Below are 20,038 nucleotides of genomic sequence, written 5' to 3'. Positions count from 1 at the left end.
AAAAACCCATACGTATAAGTTAGATTTACAGTAGTGTTCAGAATAATAGTAGTGCTATGTGACTAAAAAGATTAATCCAGGTTTTGAGTATATTTCTTGTTACATGGGAAACAAGGTACCAGTAGATTCAGTAGATTCTCACAAATCCAACAAGACCAAGCATTCATGATATGCACACTCTTAAGGCTATGAAATTGGGCTATTAGTAAAAAAAAAAGTAGAAAAGGGGGTGTTCACAATAATACTCGTAGTAGTGTGGCATTCAGTCAGTGAGTTTGTCAATTTTGTGGAACAAACAGGTGTGAATCAGGTGTCTCCTATTTAAGGATGAAGTCAGGACCTGTTGAACCTGCTTTTCTCTTTGAAAGCCTGAGGAAAATGGGACATTCAAGACATTGTTCAGAAGAACAGCGTAGTTTGATTAAAAAGTTGATTGGAGAGGGGAAACTTATATGCAGATGCAAAAAATTATAGGCTGTTCATCTACAATGATCTCCAATGCTTTAAAATGGACAAAAAAAAAAAAACAGAAACGTGTGGAAGAAAACGGAAAACAACCATCAAAATGGATAGAAGAATAACCAGAATGGCAAAGGCTCACCCATTGATCAGCTCCAGGATGATCAAAGACAGTCTGGAGTTACCTGTAAGTGCTGTGACAGTTAGAAGACGCCTGTGTGAAGCTAATTTATTTGCAAGAATCCCCCGCAAAGTCCCTCTGTTAAATAAAAGACATGTGCAGAAGAGGTTACAATGAGCCAAAGAACACATCAACTGGCCTAAAGAGAAATGGAGGAATATTTTGTGGACTGATGAGAGTAAAATTGTTCTTTTTGGGTCCAAGGGCCGCAGCCAGTTTGTGAGACGACCCCCAAACTCTGAATTCAAGCCACAGTTCACAGTGAAGACAGTGAAGACAGTGAAGCATGGTGGTGCAAGCATCATGATATGGGCATGTTTCTCCTACTATGGTGTTGGGCCTATATATCGCATACCAGGTATCATGGATCAGTTTGGATATGTCAAAATACTTGAAGAGGTCATGTTGCCTTATGCTGAAGCGGACTTGCCCTTGAAATGGGTGTTTCAACAAGACAATGACCCCAAGCACACTAGTAAATGGGCAAAATCTTGGTTCCAAACCAACAAAATGAATGCCTCGCAGATGTGAAGAAATCATGAAAAACTGTGCTTATACAACTAAATACTAGTTTAGTGATTCACAGGATTGCTAAAAAAGCAGTTTGAACATAACAGTTTTGAGTTTGTAGCGTCAACAGCAGATGCTACTATTATTGTGAACACCCCCTTTTCTACTTTTTTTTTACTAATAGCCCAATTTCATAGCCTTAAGAGTGTGCATATCATGAATGCTTGGTCTTGTTGGATTTGTGAGAATCTACTGAATCTACTGGTACCTTGTTTCCCATGTAACAATAAGAAATATACTCAAAACCTGGATTAATCTTTTAGTCACATAACACTACTATTATTCTGAACACTACTGTATAAAGGGAGAATCTCTCCTTCCATGTACTGCAGTCCTAGTGTACACAGTTTAACACTGTATCTGAAATGGTAGAACAAGTGCAGGAGAACACATTTAAAATATTTAAAAAATCTTTTCACTGACTTTGTTGTACAGTATGTACAATTTTGTTACAGTTCGTTTCTTCCGCTGCACATTTCTGATATTTGAAGATAACCTGAAATATTACATCACATGATTCTTTCTTTGATGAAATATTGAATTAGTGACCGGTTCTAATGGTGCAGTGGTTGTGTGACGCTGTTGATGCACATATGTCACTGGACGTCCACCTTTGTGATTATTTAATCGTATGAATCAAATTCCAGACTCTGCGTCACGACCGAGCTGGTTAAAATGCAACACTTTCTTTAAAACAAGAGTTGAAATTGCTGGAAGCCAAAGGAGACATCTTGTTTCTGAGCGACACAGTGTGAGACGTCAGCTGGTCCTGACGGATCAGCGGCGGTCGACCGTTGACACACTCACACGTGACTCACGCTCGCGCGCCGCGCGAATAATAAAAGGCTTCAGGCGCGAGGCGGGAGTTGTTGTTCCGGCGCGCGCGCGCTGAAGAGAGGAGCTCGCGCAGAAATGGAGCCGCTGCTGTTCTCCGCTCAGACCTGGACGCTCCTGGTCGCGTTCATCACACTCTTATTTCTGTAAGTTTGAAAAACAAACTCACCTAATTTGTGTGTGTATGTGTGCGTTTTTTTAAAAGTTTCTTCGCTCGTGTTTGTTTGGCACAGATATGCGTACTGGCCGTATGGAACATTTAAGAAAATGGGCATTCCTGGTCCCACACCTGTTCCTTTTTTCGGCACCATGCTGGCATATAGAAAGGTAGGTTTAAAACAGCAACTTAGACGCAAGAGAACAAATGTCCAGTGGATATAGCAGTGGCTGCTGGCCCATAGGGGCACTTAGGCGCTGCCCTCCTAGATGTGGAGGCGAAAAGTCATTTTATATATATATATATATATATATATATATATATATACTTAAAAAGTATTATCAATGTCAGTGTTACTTAATAGTATGTGCCTACATGTAATATGAATGATTAAAACAACACTTCCTCCAACTGACTCTCATTCAACAGTGCATTTCCACTGACAGAAGCAGAAAACGTATCATTCCTCGTCTTGGGCGGTCATTCAACGCACCCTTGAAGTGCAGCGAAATAACCAATTGTATGTAGTTGCTAGGGAAAATTAATAAATATTTGGCAAATCAACATTGCCAAAATTAATGGCTTTGGGGCGCCGGAATTTTAATCCTCTGCCTTGTCTGCAGAAAACTTGCTATAAAACTGGTTATTTACAGGTATTATACCAAAGGGGCCCGTTTACTTATGCATCCCATCATATTGGCTTTTATATTTTAATTAATTTATATCAAATTGTAGAGATTTGGTTTGACTTTTGAGTTTAAGGAAGATAATTTTAGAAAGTTTTATATTGAGCAGTCTGATTTACTTTTTTTTATATTTGAAATGGTGTAAATAAATTAAAATGTGTGAAATACCAAGGGGCCGAATACTTTTGCAAGCCACTGTAACTAATAAAGTAACTTGTAATCTAACTTGGTTATTTTTAAGATTGAGTACTCAGCAAAGTAACTATTAGTTACTTAGTTATTAGTTAATAATCAGCAAAGTAACTATTAGTTACAATCATTACTTTGCTGAGTACTCAATCTTAAAATAACCAAGTTAGATTACAAGTTACTTTATTAGTTAGATGCAGCAGCTGCCGACAGCTTCTAATGAAGTAACTTTTCAAATTAACTGTAACAACACTGACTACTACACTGCTTGGGTTGCAATCTGGTTGCTCCAGAAGTAAAGTTGGACACAACGTTATTTCCGTGTTAGGTGGCAGGTTGTAGCCCAAAGTCATGTGTGGTAAGTTCTCTCTCTGATCTTGTGACCAATTTATTAGGTATACGTTATGTCATCACTGTTTTTAATTTCACATGGTCTTACTTCTCTTTATGCAAGTTTCAGTATTAATTGTTGAGGTTTCAAGGCATTTGCTGATATATGAGGTTGCCGCTGTCTTTGAACATGTTTTTCCCCTAATTATTGCCCAACAGTGGTCCAATTTCCGCTGTCACCCTGTTGGACAGCAACACCGGGGGTTGTCATGGAAATGAGCCTCTGCTGAAATGGAATGGAAATTCAGTTTATTGTTTGCATGCTCCATTTGGTAAAATGTGTGCCAGATGCCCTTCATGATACAACACAACTCGTTTATCTGGTGTCACAGTCTGATCAGTCCCCCTACCTTCACTGCGCATTAGGGTTATGACAAATCTCAAATTTATTAGCCTGGGGTTATAAATGATGAACTTTTACCTAAAACTCACAAAAATGACTTTGGTTTTGCCAGACCTTGAAAAAACCTCCCGCACCTAAGACAGTTTCATATTTCACATTAAAACACCTAGCAGTTCTAACACTCTTTATTATAAGATGTCAATTTTACATACAATACACATGAGGAATACATGAAAATGAGTACATATAGCATTTGTAGTGTTTTTAATAGTGTTTCAGATTGTGTATTAGTGTTAATAAATTTGCTGTTATGATATTTGTCTGTTTTGCAAGGAGAACGAACCTCCTCCATCAATTTTACAGCTCTCTCAGCTACAATGTTGGAGCGAGGCACAACAGGGTCACACTCACCACTGCTTCCTTCCTCACTATCACTGGATTCAGAGATAACCGTTTGGCTTGTCGAGGGTTCTGATGTGTGTTTGGCCCTTTTTGATGTATGGATTGTTGACATAGGAGCCACTTTCACAGTCGTATATCCCACCCTGCCTCCTGATTCAATTTGTCTTTTGTACAGTTCTTTGTCCTCACTACAAAGCCAATTTCCATTTGTTTTTGTAATATCGAACAGATGAGCAAGATTTTCTTCAAATTCTGCATTTGGTCACTTTCTGTGTTTTTCAAAAGATGTGATAAGTTTGTCAACCTTTGCAGACACTTGTTGTTTGGAAAGAACAGGAAAATTCAGCTTCTCCCAAAGCTCAACAATTCCTCAGATAGATCGGTCATGTCGTCCTTTCAATTCATCAAAAATTCCCAAGAATCTTCCAACGATATCTCTGTTGGAAGGCATTTTACAAAATGTTTCACTCATATCCTGTTTTAGCTCTGGTATACAAGGACAGCGCTTTGTGCTTGATTTCAAAATTTGTGCCCATTTTTCTCTACCTACTTCCACTGCTGATTTTGACATTTTACTTTGCAAGCACATATTTCCAAAGAGAAGGACTCAACAGCAGATCCTCCAAAGCAATACTGCAAAGAAAGCAAAACTGTATGAATGATGTGATGTGAACAACTATACACTGGTGTAAATGCTATGAACTACAAAAGCAAAACACTGCAGTAGATCAGCTCATCACATTATTTATACATTTTATTTTATCTGTTATCAATTTTATCTAGTTTACCTTTATTTTTTATTTCTTTTAATTATTGTTTATTAATATATTTTAGCAATATTTATTTGTATATATTTTCTTGTTATTTCTTGATACTTGTTCATTCTTTTCTTGTTACGTTATTTTTAAATAGTATTGTGTAAACTCATGTATTTTTAAAAGTGATGTGGTGCTAGATGCGGGAGGTTTTTTCATGATCCAATGAAATAAACTTCAAAAAAGTGATCTATGGGTAAAAGTTCATCAAATGCAACATCAGGAAAATGAAAGTTTTGAAAAAAGTTTTGTAGTCATAACCCTACTGTGCATGCGTCATTTCAGAACGGAACGATTAGTCGACACGCATTGCAGTCTGATTGGTCCCCCCAATAATGAGTTGTGTTACAATAGTAATAAATTGTAAATAAACTGTATGCTGCTATACAATGCTGCTGGAACCTCAATTTCCCTGAGGGAGTCTTCCCAAGGGATCAATGATGTTTTATCTAATGTAACCTAATCTAATTAAAGCAAAATAAATAAAGACAGTACACTAGTAGGATCTATTATGCTACTCGCCATAGTGTTTAGTGTTTTTTTGTAGTCTACTTGTAACCTCTAAATGAGCTTAGAATTCCCAATTCCTGTAAATTCGTTTTGTGAATTGTTCTGTAATGTATGTCTGTAGCATGGCCCAAGCAGAGGGTCACTCCTTTGAGTCTGGTCTGCTTGAGGTTTCTTCCTCAGAGGGAGTTTTTCCTTACCTCTGCTGCTCTGGGGGTTAGTAAGGTTAGACCTTACTTGTGTGAAGCACCTTGAGGCAACTCTGTTGTGATTTGGCATTATTTAAATGAAAAGAAATTGAAATTGAATTCTTAAAGGGTATATTTATTACAGATTGGCTCAAGATACTGATCGATAGTTTTCTAAGACTTGGTTTATTTTTATTACTACCCAGTCTGAACAGTTCCCCCTCATGTATGTGATGATCAGTTCATCCTGTTACGCTGTTTTCATCTCCACCAGTGTAAAATTAACACTGACTGTTAATGTAACACTGCCAGTGTCTATATATTCCTCACTGACCCAGTGTGGACTGTGACAGTGTGGACAGTGTAGACTGATTTTAACAGAAGTAAATACTGTGCGTCACCAGTGTTGCACGCATGCACACTGTGTGAGAGGGGACTGATCAGATGGGTGGGGAGACCGATCAGACCGCGACACTGGTCTTGGGACTGGCACTGAGAATGTACTGGCTGTACACCTCGTTCGGCTGAGTTGTGACTATAGGGGTGAATATAGGATGTCTATTCCAGGTGATATATAATGTCTGTTAAGTACCAAGTTGGCATCTTAAAGCTTTTAAAGTGTTTTTATACTAATCTGTCACCTGTTATTGTCATATTCAGGGATTCACAAATTTTGACACGCAGTGCTTAAAGAAATATGGGAAAATATGGGGGTAAGTTTTCACACTCCTATTTATGGAAGAGCATGTTTATGTTAGTTGCTTTTTCTTTATTTTATACTGATTCCCTTTGAGATTTACACTTATAAAATTGTGATTTGGTGTTTTATTCTCCTGTGTTCCGTGTAGGATTTTTGATGGTCGTCAGCCCGTGCTGTGCATCACCGATCCTGCCATGATTAAAACAGTTCTGATAAAGGAGTGTTATTCTTTCTTCACCAATCGCAGAGTATGCACGCTTACATTACGATTATGACTCAGTCACATTCCTTACGGAGTTGGGTTTTTTCCCCAAACCTGTGTCAGCGTCTGTGTACATTATGTTGCTGAATCCTGTTACAGAATTTTCATTTGAATGGGCCGTTGTACGATGCTGTGTCCGTCGCCGAGGATGACCACTGGAAGAGGATTCGCAGCATCCTCTCTCCATCCTTCACTTCAGGAAGACTGAAGGAGGTACGACCTGCTATTTCCTTTTTTCTCCTCCTCTGCTTCATTTTTTTGGATGTTGAAACCTTTCATAAAGCTGTGTGCTGGAGCTCAACACACACTGAAGTTTGTATGTAAACGTGGAATCACCCAGCAAGCTGAAGTACTTCCACAGTATTTTCCACAGGAATTTGTGTAAAATTACTGTAGTGTTGGCACTTGGTTGTGTGTGTGTGTGTGTTGAACCTTAAACCTTCTGGGTTATTATTGAGTTCTTGTGGTGCCTTTAGGTATGTACAGTGTGAACTTAATGTGTAGTTACACACCCCATAAGCTGAAGTCCACCGACTGTACAGCAGCTTTGCTTATAACAGAAAATGTCCACTGGATCCAAAGCAAACACAGCACTGGTAGCTTTTCCATTTGTTTTCTCTAAGCGGTAAGTTTTAATTGTCTCAGATTAAGCCTACCCGGAAGAAGAAAAAGTTGCAGTTGCTTGACTGGCAGCTTGAAAAGGGAGCAGGTTTCCATTAAATTCTGTTAAAATTTCCACTTTTAGAGCAGAAATAAACATGTTTACAGCCTGGTACAAAAAAAAGGTCTCTGTAGGCAGTTTCACCCTCTATAACTGCACAAGGGAGGGGTGAAATTTTTTCTAACTTCTTAGTTTAAGATGTTTTAAGCCATGTGTTATGTGTAATTCGGGGCGTGGTACCTTTGAGTGATCATGCCTGATTTCAGTGCCTCTCGTAACATTGGTAGCTCATTGTCTACGGGTAGCGGTTGCTCGCAGTTGTGGAGGACTGTGTGTTGTTTTGAGCATTTTATTACAAAGAGCTAGGATAATATGATTTTGTTGTGTGCTGAAATGTCCTAACAGATGATCTAAGATGTCCCTGCTGCAATATTTGCACTAAGTGAAACTCTCATCTTATTTGATCAGTGGTGGGCTCATTTACCCATTAGCATCTGTGTGTGTTAATGCTCAAACCTTCAGAATTAGCGCATTACTTTAAAACTAAAAGATATGTGTGATATTTTCACTTTGTAAAAATGACAGAGTTGACTCTGTCTGGAATTAGTTTAGTTGTTAAATCAAACCATAAGTGAAAACTTCATTGCTTTGATGTCTCCTACCACACGTCTGGGGCACTGTATGTTTAATGTAAATGGCTTTTGTTTTTGTAGCAGCCTGGCAGCCAGGCTTCTTGGGGTAGGGTTGAGCTCAGCTCCTCACAGCTACCTGACTGCTATAAAACATGTAACAGACAGGAACTAACATGTGTGATTTTAGGGTTTACAAACGTTTTTGACCATTCAGCTTTAATAACTATGCCAGCAACAAAACCGTTAGGAGACTGAAAGTTAGCAGAAGCTAATTGGTCCGCTGATGGTTTTCAAAGTCAGTTGAAAAGCTACTCTGCTAACAAAAAAGTTAGCTTTGCTAATTAGCAGTTTGCGGATTAGCAGAACTGTGCCCACCACTGTATTTGATGTTGTAGGCTAATGGTGTTAGCACTTTTAGCAGCTATCAGTAGCCTAACCCATTATGTCCACTTAATGCATGATTACTGAGAAAGTAACACCTCATTACTTTTAATGACCACACCAAAGCAAATTGTTAGGAGAACCACTGTGCAGGCCCAAAAAATATTTAAAAATCACCCAAACAAAGGTTAGGTTGTTAGTTTAGCTGGTTTGGACTCAAAGATGGGGTTATGTTCAGGGTTCTTTCGTTACACAATGGAACCACCCACGCTCCAGCCCTTTGGCCATTTATGGGTTCATTGTGGCACTCGCTGTTTCACAGTTGTGAATCTTCCAGGTTTCATATTGGCTGCTCCGGGTCTCTGTAGAAAACTTGTGTGTGATGTGGTGCAAACTTTGTCCAGTGTATATATACAGTCTGTGGGTTTCTTTCTGTGCTGCAGATGTTTGGCATAATGAAACGAAACTCTGCCAATCTAATCACCAGCATGAAACAGAAGGCAGACAAGAATGAGGCCTTGGAGTTAAAGGAGTAAGAAATACTCAGTAAAATGCATAAGATTTTATAAAGGTCAGACAGGCTAAAGGAGTTCTGGATTATCTGTCCTTAGGTTCTTTGGACCGTACAGTATGGATGTCGTAACCAGCACATCCTTCAGCGTTGACATCGACTCTCTCAACAACCCTTCAGACCCTTTTGTCGCCAACGTCAAAAAGATGGTCAAGTTTGACCTTTTCAATCCTCTCTTCCTCAGTGTTGGTACGTCATTACTTATTATATATAACTCCGAATCAGAAAAAGTTGAGGTGGTGTGGAAAACGCAAATTAAAAAAAAACCTTGCAGTGATTCTTACATTTTACTTTGACTTCTGTTTCATTTATGAAGCAAAGATATTTTATATTTTGCTTGGTCAACTTTATTTTGTTTATGACATCCAATTCTGCATTTCCGTCCTTCAACACATTAAAAAAAAAAAAAAAAAGTTTGCATGGGGCAGTTTAGGGCTAGTAATGATGTAAAAATACTGGACCGGCCTGTCTACCTGTAGTACTGACCAACCCCCATGAAACAGTACTGTTGCTTCCCTTATGAAGTGTTTGCAGTAAGAATGAGACAAATAACACCTGAAATGCATCAAAGCTTTTTATCCTCAATACCAAAAGGTCTTTAGTGTTGTGAGAAAGAATGGAAAATTACAAAATGGTTAATGCTTAGTGTCCCCAGTTTTTTTATTGGAATGTTAATGGATGTGTATTTAGAAAAGAAATTTGGACAGAATACCTGTGATCTTGGGTTCATACTGCTGACAATGAATTAAAAGCCAGTAAAGACCAGAATCACCTCAGGGTTTTGTTGTTGTGTTTTTTGTTTGTTTTCAATTTGCATGTTTGTACATTCCCAAATTTTCCTGATTTGCATAACAGCAGTTACAAACATAATGGACAATGTTTACAGTCTTGTTTCCCTTGTGTGTCTTTTGTGAATGTGTTACTTTGTGTCTGATGGCAGCCTTCTTTCCCTTCCTCGGACCGATACTGGAGAAGATGGAGTTTTCTTTCTTCCCTTCGTCTGTCACGGATTTCTTTTATTCTGCACTGCAAAAGATCAAGACGAATCGGGAGTCGACTAAGAACATGGTATGGATGTGTTTGTCTTTGATTGTTTAAAACCTTTGGAAAAGTATTCATTAAACTTGATGGAGGTGGCAGGCATTATTTTTCCAAAATTGTAGAACTGGACAATTTCTTTAAATTTCTCATAACACAGGAGGAATACTCAGAGTGCATGTGTCTGCCGCATCCACCATGTCATTCACTTACAACTCAATTTCTGTGTGTTGTGGGGGGAGGGGGGTCTATCGGGTTCTTGGTGTGCACATTTCATGGCAGTCAGGCTTGCGCTGACACTTGCATGACTTTGATGCACACACTTGTACGGCCTGTGTTGTGCAGGAGAGTAAACTCATCTTTAACGGGTGTAGACTGAACGTGAGATGGGCGCCGGCGTGCGCAATTCGGCAAAGAGAATTTTGAAATGTTCAAAAAAATCTTTCATGCATAAATGTCGTGCTACGTGACGCGATCTGTTCACCAACACTACATGCAGCTCGTCAAGTAAAGAAGAAGTGAACAGAACGAGTGGTTGAGTCAGTGCACCGCATCAGAGCGCACCTCGTCTGAACAATTATAACGAGATGTTAAATCTATCATAAACATACTTTAACAACTGCAGACAAGAAGGAAAGAAAATGCAACTGTTTTACCAAGCCATGACAATGTAAACATGACAAATAATTACCTTTTTAGACTGCTCCAAATGCTTTCTCCAGCTCATTCAGCGTGTGAACGGTGCTGCTGGAACAGTCCCCTGTGATTCAGGAAGCAATTAGAGCCATTTTCAACAGACAACTTGCAGAGAAAATGATTAATCCGCTATGAAATAATTACTTTATATACACAGCGTCCAGCGTAGAGCACGAGGCCGCCGGTGGAACAAAGCGCGGCAGCCAGCTGGGAACACAGCAGGTGGGATTGTCACAATGACGTGCGTGAATCAGTCATGCAAGTGTCAGTGCATCTTAAATCAAGAACCGACTAGCAGCAGCATTCTTAAACAAGCAAGAGATGACTCCTGAAGTAAACCTGATGTCAGATAAAGTGTAGAAGAACTAATGTTCTATATGTTTATGGGTGGATGTGAATTTGGCTGAAGGTCCGTCTGACACTCGGCCCTACAACACTGTTCATCTTTAAAGCTTGTTTTACAAGAGCAATCAAACCTACTCTCACACTTGTCTGCTTGTAGAACCGAGTGGATTTCCTTCAGCTGATGATTGACTCCCAGAACAACAGCAACCCCAGTGGAACGTCACAGGACAAAGGTGATGAGCACTGACACGTCCTATGGCTATGCATATAGAATCATTATTTAAAGGTTTTCTAATCCATACCTCCGTCCTGCCTCCACAGGTTTAACTGATCACGAGATCCTTTCTCAGGCTATGATTTTTATCTTTGCTGGCTATGAAACAACCAGTAGCTCTCTCACATTCTTGTCTTACAATCTGGCAACAAACCCTCGTGTTATGAAACAGCTGCAGGAGGAGATCGACTCCACCTTCCCGAACCAGGTACACTGCAAGTGAGGAGAAATCAGTATAAGTTGTGATGGTTCCATCATGAGGCTTTATTGATCCCATGCTCGGGAAATTCAGTTGTTATAGCAGCACATTAATAAAAAGAGGTGAGCAGAATACAAATGATACAACGAAAATCACTATTAAAAAACTATGTTCAAAATGCTCCATCACTTGAGGGTGGAGCAACTCCCCATCAAGCCCCTGTCGTAACTTCTCTATAGTCAAATGTACAAACATGGTGGACTCATTCTGAGTGGGGAGAACAGGAGTTTGTGACATGTATTGTGGTTTTTGTGCACATGTCCAGGCACCTGTTGAATACCAGGCACTTATGCAGATGGAGTACCTTGAAAGTGTTCTCAACGAGTCTCTCCGATTGTACCCCATTGCATCACGTCTGGAGCGTGTTGCAAAGGCTTCTGTTGACATCAATGGCATTGTGATTCCAAAAGATATGGTTGTCATGATACCCACATGGCCCATGCACCGGGACCCTGAGATTTGGTCTGACCCGGAGGAGTTTAAACCTGAGAGGCATGTGAACTGAATATTTGAATATGAGTATTTTTAAAAACAAATTTAATGTTTTACAGCCAATGTGTGTGTTTTTGTTTTGTTTTGTTGGAAGGCTTCGTACACTTTAACATGTCACATCCTTGGATGCAAATATTATCTATCTGTTTGTCTGTCTGTAAAATGAAATTATTTAAGTGAACAAAGATTTTGATTTCAAGTTCTAAATATTTTAACAATGGTATTTCAGGAACAACACAAACCAGCTGCTTGGAATAAAGCAGCAATGTGGCAATTATAAATGCAGAAATATTGGGAATTATTGCTCAAACTTAAAAAGATTTTTGGCATTTGGGACCAATACTGTCCCTGCTTTGGTTTAAAAATGGTACCATGGTGTCTATTTTGTGCCAAAACCTATTACACAGTTAACAGTTAAAATTATTTTCCCACAAATAGCAAAAGCAGTTGGGGGGCACTTAAAAAAAAGGAAAAAAAATGAAATCCAAAATTCTATCAACCTGTAAATCTCACAAAAAACTGAACCAAAACTATACAAAACTCATTAGTGTCATAGCATTTTTCAATGCTATTCTGTTTGTGCACCATTGTGTCCACTTGAATGTTATTTCTCTTGACACTTTGTGAAATATTTCTGGCAAACAACAGAGTGCCACATTGCACAATATGCACTACATATCAGACTTTGAACTTACTGATAGAGCAATACAGCAGTAACCATAGAACCGCGGTTACTATAAGACAGTAACTCTAGAAAATATTCAAAAATTACATTAACACAGTGGCCAAAAAATAAATCTTTAAAGAAAAAAAACAACCTAATTCAAAAACAACAAACTTAACAAAACAGCTGGATTCTATAAATAATACTGTAATTCACTTTATGTGTTAAACTGCAAAATCCTACAACAAGCACCAAGCCAACCACTAATATGAAACAATATCTTAATTTCTTGTTTAGTTTCAATAAGGTCGTCTATTAATTCATGATTCAAAATAAGATCCAGCACCTTATTAACTGTCTAAAATTAGGTTTTGGGAGGCATTTCTTTGGATAACTATTTCGGCTCTTCAGTGATTGGTCCACACAAGCCTGTTACCATGGATAAATTAAAGCTGATAGAGCCACTACCCTATCATTGAAATTCTCAACTAGTCCAGTGTCAAATTAAAGTCCTGTACTGACCCATCAGATCCTTGAAGGACTTTTAAAGACTTTTAAATTGAATGTGTCCAGGATGTTGCGTCATCAAAAAGTTATGATCTGGTTTAGCCTGGAAGCATACTGTATGTCATACTGGGGTATCAATTTACATAGGAGAAGTTAGGCTTTTTGACAGTATTTGTATTTTATTGAGAAATGGCGATAAGGTGACTTACAGGAAGCTGGGACTACACATGTGCTGCTCTGGTTTAAAGGGGTTAAATTTATTGAACCATCAAAGAACAGCTGTTGTGTATCAGTGCCTCACTTGTATTAATCGATTGTGGGTTGACCTGTGTGCCCTCAGGTTCAGCAAGGAAAATAAGGAAATGATTGACCCGTACATCTACATGCCTTTCGGCGCAGGGCCGAGGAATTGCCTCGGGATGAGATTTGCTGTGGTGACAATGAAACTTGCAATTGTGGAGATCCTCCAGAGGTTCAGCTTTGCTGTGTGTGAGGAGACTGAGGTGAGGCCACAAAGTGCTTCATGTTGGTGATTGAGTAATCTGTCAATGAAATTATCTGCTGCTCCTTGGACAGGAATAATACGAGGGCTGTCAATAAAGTAACGGTCCTTTTTATTTTTTTCAAAAACTATATGGATTTCATTCATATATTTTTACGTCAGACATGCTTGAACCCTCGTGCGCATGCGTGAGTTTTTCCACGCCTGTCGGTGACGTCATTTGCCTGTGAGCACTCCTTGTGGGAGGAGTCGTCCAGCCCCTCGTCGGAATTCCTTTGTCTGAGAAGTTGCTGAGAGACTGGCGCTTTGTTTGATCAAAATTTTTTCTAAACCTGTGAGACACATCGAAGTGGACATGGTTCGAAAAATTAAGCTGGTTTTCAGTGAAACTTTTAACGGCTGATGAGAGATTTTGAGGTGATTCTGTCGCTTTAAGGACTTCCCACGGTGCGAGACGTCGCTCAGCGCTCTCAGCCGCCATCGTCAGCCTGTTCAAGCTGAAAACCTCCACATTTCAGGTTCTATTGATCCAGGACGTTGTGAGAGAACAGAGAAGTTTCAGAAGAAGTCGGTTTCAGCATTTTATCCGGATATTCCACTGTTAAAGGAGATTTTTTTTAATGAAAGACGTGCGGACGGGTCCGCGCGTCGGGACGCAGCCGCCGCGACGCTCCGCCACAGGAAAAACACCTCTGTTGAAAGCCTTAAGGACAAGTTGGAACATGTCCTGCTTGTTAAACAATTTCTCATATACTCACTCCACTGAAAGCCATCAAAAGCCGCCTGGATTTTACAAATGGTTATCAACACGGAGGTGTTTTTCCTGTGCCGCTGCACCGCGTCGGCTGCGTCCCGACGCGCGGATCCATCCGCACGTCTTTCATTAAAAAAATCTCCTTTAACAGTGGAATATCCGGATAAAATGCTGAAACCGACTTCTTCTGAAACTTCTCTGTTCTCTCACGACGTCCTGGATCAATAGAGCCTGAAATGTGGAGGTTTTCAGCTTGAAACAGGCTGACGACGGCGGCTGAGAGCGCTGAGCAACGTCTCGCACCGTGGGAAGTCCTTAAAGCCACAGAATCACCTCAAAATCTCTCATCAGCCGTTAAAATTTTCACTGAAAACCAGCTTAATTTTTCGAACCGTGTCCACTTCGATGTGTCTCACAGGTTTAGAAAAAATTTTGATCAAACAACGCGCCAGTCTCTCAGCAACTTCTCAGACAAAGGAATTCCGACGAGGGGCTGGACGACTCCTCCCACAAGGAGTGCTCACAGGCGAATGACGTCACCGACAGGCGTGGAAAAACTCATGCATGCGCACGAGGGTTCAAGCATGTCTGACGTAAAAACATATGAATGAAATCCATATAGTTTTTGAAAAAAATAAAAAGGACCGTTACTTTATTGACAGCCCTCGTATAATGTCATGAGCAGCTTGTCAGAGTTGTAAATATTTCAAATCAACAGCCACTAACTGACACAACAAACTATATCATGTAAAAAAGTAACACTGTATTATCTAAAATACCTAATGAGGTTGTGTTTCAGTATTGTATACGCAGTGTTACCATCAAAGTATCAAATTTGACATCACTTGTTCTTTAAAACACTCATTTTGAAATGTGATGAAATGCAGTGTTATGGAAGATGTCATAAATCTTTAAGCCTTCTGCTCTGTTTGGAAAAATGAAATTAAGATTGGTATATGTGTGTCTTTCTAATTGACTGTGTGATTTTTTTTTTTTTTTTTTTTTTTTTGGTGGGGTTAATTTCCTTCCAGGTCCCACTGGAGTTGGATGTCCAGGGCTTACTAATGCCAAAGCGACCAATCAAACTGAAGCTGGTTCCACGTTAGAAGACTTCAAATTAAGAGTACACAAGCCCGTCAATAAAAAGTTATTACATAAAATAAAGTGATGTGTTTATTACTGTAACATTTACCTTTCTTATCTATTTGATAATAACAAAGTGGCCTCTGTGTGCATGTGTATGGCTTCAATCAGGCAAAAACCGGGGAGAGCTGACACTTGCTGTTTGGTGTGCTTGTGTATTTTGGGTGAAGGATGAATGCTGTGAAAAGGGAAAGTTGATAGGACAAATATTTTGAGAAATTAGCAATTTTAGCAAATCAATAAACAATGGACATTATGCTGCAATGCACCATGGGAGTTTGTGGTTTTTTAATGTTGTTATCGTGGTTCCTGTTAGTGCAGCCGATCTGCTCTGTGTAAGCCTGATCCTGTCAGATCTCAAAAGCAAAGCAGTGCGGGACCTGGTTAGTACTTGGATGGGAGACCTCTTTGGAACACTGGCGGCTCCAGGTTACACTGGAGTTGCATCAGGAAGGGCATCTGGTGTAAAACTTGTGCCAAATATCAATGCGGATTTGGTTGTATCTGCTGTGGCGACCCTGAACAAAGATGGGAGCAGCCAAATGGACAACAACATTGTGGTTCATGTTAGTTTAACAGTGTTGTTAGGGTTATTGACTTGTGTTTTTGCAGTTTATTTGGTTTAGTCAGTTTAAATAAATGTTATGTCGCTCTTACCATGAGTGAGTTAAGTGTTACATTGACACCATGAGTGAAATTTGTAGTATTTTTAATGTCTTCTGCCACCGTCCCCGTTTCTCAAATTAAAAGCACCTGCGTGTACAGTGGAATGCAGAAAAGACAAACAGCTGTGCATGCATATATGCAATTTTAACCACGCACAAACTGGGGAGAGGTGACATTTGCCATTTGGGTCAAGGATGAATGGCGACAGAACTGAACATTGATGGGACTGATATTTTTGGAGAAGCTACATATATTAGCAAACAACAACGGACATTGATAATTACATTCTGGACTCACATCAATTCAGCAGGGGGCAGTAAATCGTCTATATATTAAAAGCACGAGTGCATGATTTTATTTAGTAAGTATATAATATAATTAAGAAAATGAAAACACTTATTTCAAGTGTGATCCATTTAGAAATCAAATGACATAACAGAAGTAAAAATAAAATACTGATAATAATAATTGTGTGTATATGATAACAAGAACCTAAACAATATGTAAATACATTAAAGCAGTAAACACTAAAAAATTACATAATTAACAGGAAATAAAAGGATTAACTACTTCTAAAAACTGTTGAGGTCTAATGTGTACGGGTCTAAAAATATTCTGGAATCACACACAATTCCAACTCATTAGAAACTTTGCACAACGTATGACAAACTACACAATCTAGAGCCCATGGATCAATGCACCAGTTAGTTTTAATGCTTCAGTATTCATTTTTAAGACATTGGTTGGTACTAATCCTAGTACAGCATTCTAGAATTGAAATTGAGTCACTGATGTTTGTTTGCTTTTGGGTTCTCTCTCCCCACACCCTGTTAGGCTCTATTCTTGTTTTCAGTAGTGATAGATGGATTAACGGATAAGATCAGACAGAAAGCTCCATGGACTCTGTTTGCAGATGATCTCTATCTTTTGTGGGAGCAGGTTGGTGTGAGCTTGGAGAGGTGGTGTGGTGCTTTGGAGAGAAAGAATGAAAGTTAATTAGACCAAGAATAAGTATATGTGGATGAATGAGATGGAGGGTGACGGAATGGTTGGGATGTAAGGAGCAGAGGTGATGCAGGTGGATGACTTTAAATACTTAGGTGAACTGATCGGAGCAGAGGTGATGTAGGTTGGTGACTTTAAATACTTCAGGTGAACTGATTGGAGCAGAGGTGATGCAGGTGGATGACTTTAAATACTTCAGGTGAACTGATCAAAGCAATGGTGTGGTAGAGAGGTGAAGAAAAGAGTGCAGGCAGGATGGGTAAGTGTAACAGGAGGGATTTGTGAGGGGATCTCCAAGAGTTAAAGGGAAAATTTATAAACAAAAATTTATTTGACCTTTAAGTTATACTTTTACATAACATTGTTTGGATGGTACAGGTGGACAAAGTCACAAACATCATGTTTGTGTCTTTCTGCATTTGACTGTTGCTTTTGTTCAAAACAGCTTGTAGTGCTTTCCTGCAAGGTGCTGAGCTGCATAACTGTGTGGTCGGTGTCTTTCTCAAGGACACACAGACAGGATGAGCCACTGTCCCTTTACAATAAAGTGCAACACAGCAAAACCACCTGTTCTGAACCCCTCTGACAACAAAACATTCAACAAAGTTTGAAAAATTATTTATTGCAGCTTTGTTGTATTGGCTTATGTTACTGTATGTCCGGAAAGTATTCGCAGCGCTTCACTTTTTCCACATTTTATGTTACAGCCTTATTCCAATATGGAATAAATAAATTTTTTCCCCTCAGAATTCTACTCACAACACCCCATAATGACACGAAAAGTGTTTTTTTTTAAATTTTTGCAAATTTATTAATAAAAAACTGAAGAAATCACAGTATTCTCAGCCTTTGCTCAGTACTTTGTTGATATACCTTTGGAAGTAATTACAGCCTCAAGTCTTCTTGAATATGATGCCACAAGCTTGACGTACCTATCTTTGGGCAGTTTTGCCCATTTCTATTTGCAGCACCTCTTAAGCTCCATCAGGTTGGATGTGGAGCATCAGTCCACAGCCATTTTCAGATCTCTCCAGAGATGTTCAATCAGACTCAGGTCTGGACTCTGGCTGGGCCACTCAAGGACATTGACAGAGTTGTCCTGAAGCCACTCCTTTGATATCTTGTTTGTGTGCTTAGGGTCATTGTCCTGCTGAAAGATGAACTGCTGTCCCAGTCTGAGGTCAAGAGCGCTCTGTAGCAGGTTTTCATCCAGGATGTCTCTGTACATTGCTGCATTCATCTTTCCCTCAATCCTGACTAGTCTCTCAGTTCCTGCTGCTGAAAAACATCTCCACAGCATGATGTTGTCACCACCATGCTTCACTGTAGGGATGGTGCCTGGTTTCCTCCAAACATGACACCTGGCATTCATGCCAAAGAGTTCAATCTTTGTCTCATCAAGCCAGAGAATTTTGTTTCTCAGAGTCCTTCAGGTGCCTTTTTGCAAACTTCAGGCGGGCTGCCATGTGCCTTTTACCAAGGAGTGGCTTCCATCTGGCCACTACCATACAGACCTGATTGGTGGATTGCTGCAAAGATAGTTGTCCTTCTGGAAGGTTCTCCTCTCTCACAGAGTGACCATCAGGTTCTTGGTCACCTCCCTGACTAAGACCCTTCTTTCCCGATTGCTCAGTTTAGACAGGCAGCCAGCTCTTGGAAGCGTCCTGGTGGGTCTGAACTTCTTCCATTTATGGATGATGGAGGCCACTGTGGTCATTGAGACCTTCAAAGCAGCAGAAATGTTTCTGTACCCTTCCCCAGATTTGTGCCTCAAGACAATCCTGTCTCTGAGGCCTACAGTCAATTCCTTTGACTACATGCTTGGTTTTGTGCTCTGACATGCACTGTCAACTGTGAGACCTTATATATGAACAGGTGTGTTTCCATATCATGTCCAATCAAGTGAAATTATCCCAGGTGGACTCCAGTTAAACTGCAGAAACATCTCAAGGATGATCAATGGAAGCAGGATGCACCTGAACTCAATTTTGAGCTTCATGGCAAAGCCTGTGAATACTTACAGTTGTATGTAAAAGTTTGGGCACCCCTGACGATTTTCCTTTACAAATCATTGGTTGTTTGGATCAGCAATTTCAGTTAAATGGGGAAATATTTGCAAATGGCCACCTTAAATACCCTTTCTCATGATTGGATTCACCTGTGTAAGGAGGTCAAGGGTCAGCGAGCTTACCAAACCAATGTTGTGTTCCAGTAATTAGTGCTAAATGTATTCAAATCAATAAAATGACAAGGGTGCCCAAATTTATGCACCTGCCTAATTTTGTCAAAATAATTATTGCACACTTTCTGTAAATACTACAAACTTGATTTCACTTCTCAAATATCAGTATGTTCGTCTGCTGTATGATATATTTAACTGAAATTTCTGATCCAGACAACCAATGATTTATAAAGGAAAATCATGAAAATTATCAGGGGTGCCCAAACTTTTGAATACAACTGTATGTACATGTGATGTCTTATTTTTTATCTTTTCACATTGTAATTATATGGGTGTCGTGAATTTTGAGGAAAAATGAATTTCATCCATTTTGGAATTTCCAGATGCACTGTATGTTAATGTTTGCTCTCTCAGTAAGATTCAGTAACTTTAAAACTATACTCAACAAAAATATAAATGCAACACTTTTGGTTTTGCTCCCATTTTGTATGAGATGAACTCAAAGATCTAAAACTTTTTCCACATACACAATATCACCATTTCCCTCAAATATTGTTCACAAACCAGTCTAAATCTGTGATAG

The 20,038-nt window shown here is 39.4% G+C and overlaps 1 protein-coding gene across 1 annotated transcript; it reads left to right on the top strand.

Moving 5' to 3' along the window:
- The first annotated feature begins 2,037 nt into the window (after positions 1–2,037).
- On the top strand, positions 2,038–15,644 carry LOC117526285 (cytochrome P450 3A56-like). Its single transcript, XM_034188338.1, has 13 exons — positions 2,038–2,190; positions 2,278–2,371; positions 6,382–6,434; positions 6,570–6,669; positions 6,783–6,896; positions 8,801–8,889; positions 8,969–9,117; positions 9,869–9,996; positions 11,165–11,240; positions 11,329–11,489; positions 11,806–12,032; positions 13,544–13,706; positions 15,491–15,644. Exons 1-13 carry the CDS (start codon positions 2,123–2,125, stop codon positions 15,563–15,565), a joined length of 1,497 nt encoding a protein of 498 aa, XP_034044229.1. The 5' UTR covers positions 2,038–2,122; the 3' UTR covers positions 15,566–15,644.
- Positions 15,645–20,038: the final 4,394 nt, after the last annotated feature.

This window comes from Thalassophryne amazonica, chromosome 15 (assembly GCF_902500255.1).
Source record: "Thalassophryne amazonica chromosome 15, fThaAma1.1, whole genome shotgun sequence".
Classification (NCBI taxonomy): domain Eukaryota; kingdom Metazoa; phylum Chordata; class Actinopteri; order Batrachoidiformes; family Batrachoididae; genus Thalassophryne; species Thalassophryne amazonica.
This window is presented reverse-complemented; position numbering and strand designations above follow the sequence as displayed.

What these genes read in the sequence shown, in the direction of transcription:
- LOC117526285 (XM_034188338.1), top strand. Translation starts at nt 2,123, where the DNA reads ATGGAGCCGCTGCTGTTCTCCGCTCAGACCTGGACGCTCCTGGTCGCG. An exon ending in CCATGCTGGCATATAGAAAG is followed by an intron (nt 2,372 to 6,381) that starts GTAGGTTTAAAA and finishes TGTCATATTCAG; the next exon opens with GGATTCACAAATTTTGACAC. An exon ending in AAATATGGGAAAATATGGGG is followed by an intron (nt 6,435 to 6,569) that starts GTAAGTTTTCAC and finishes TGTTCCGTGTAG; the next exon opens with GATTTTTGATGGTCGTCAGC.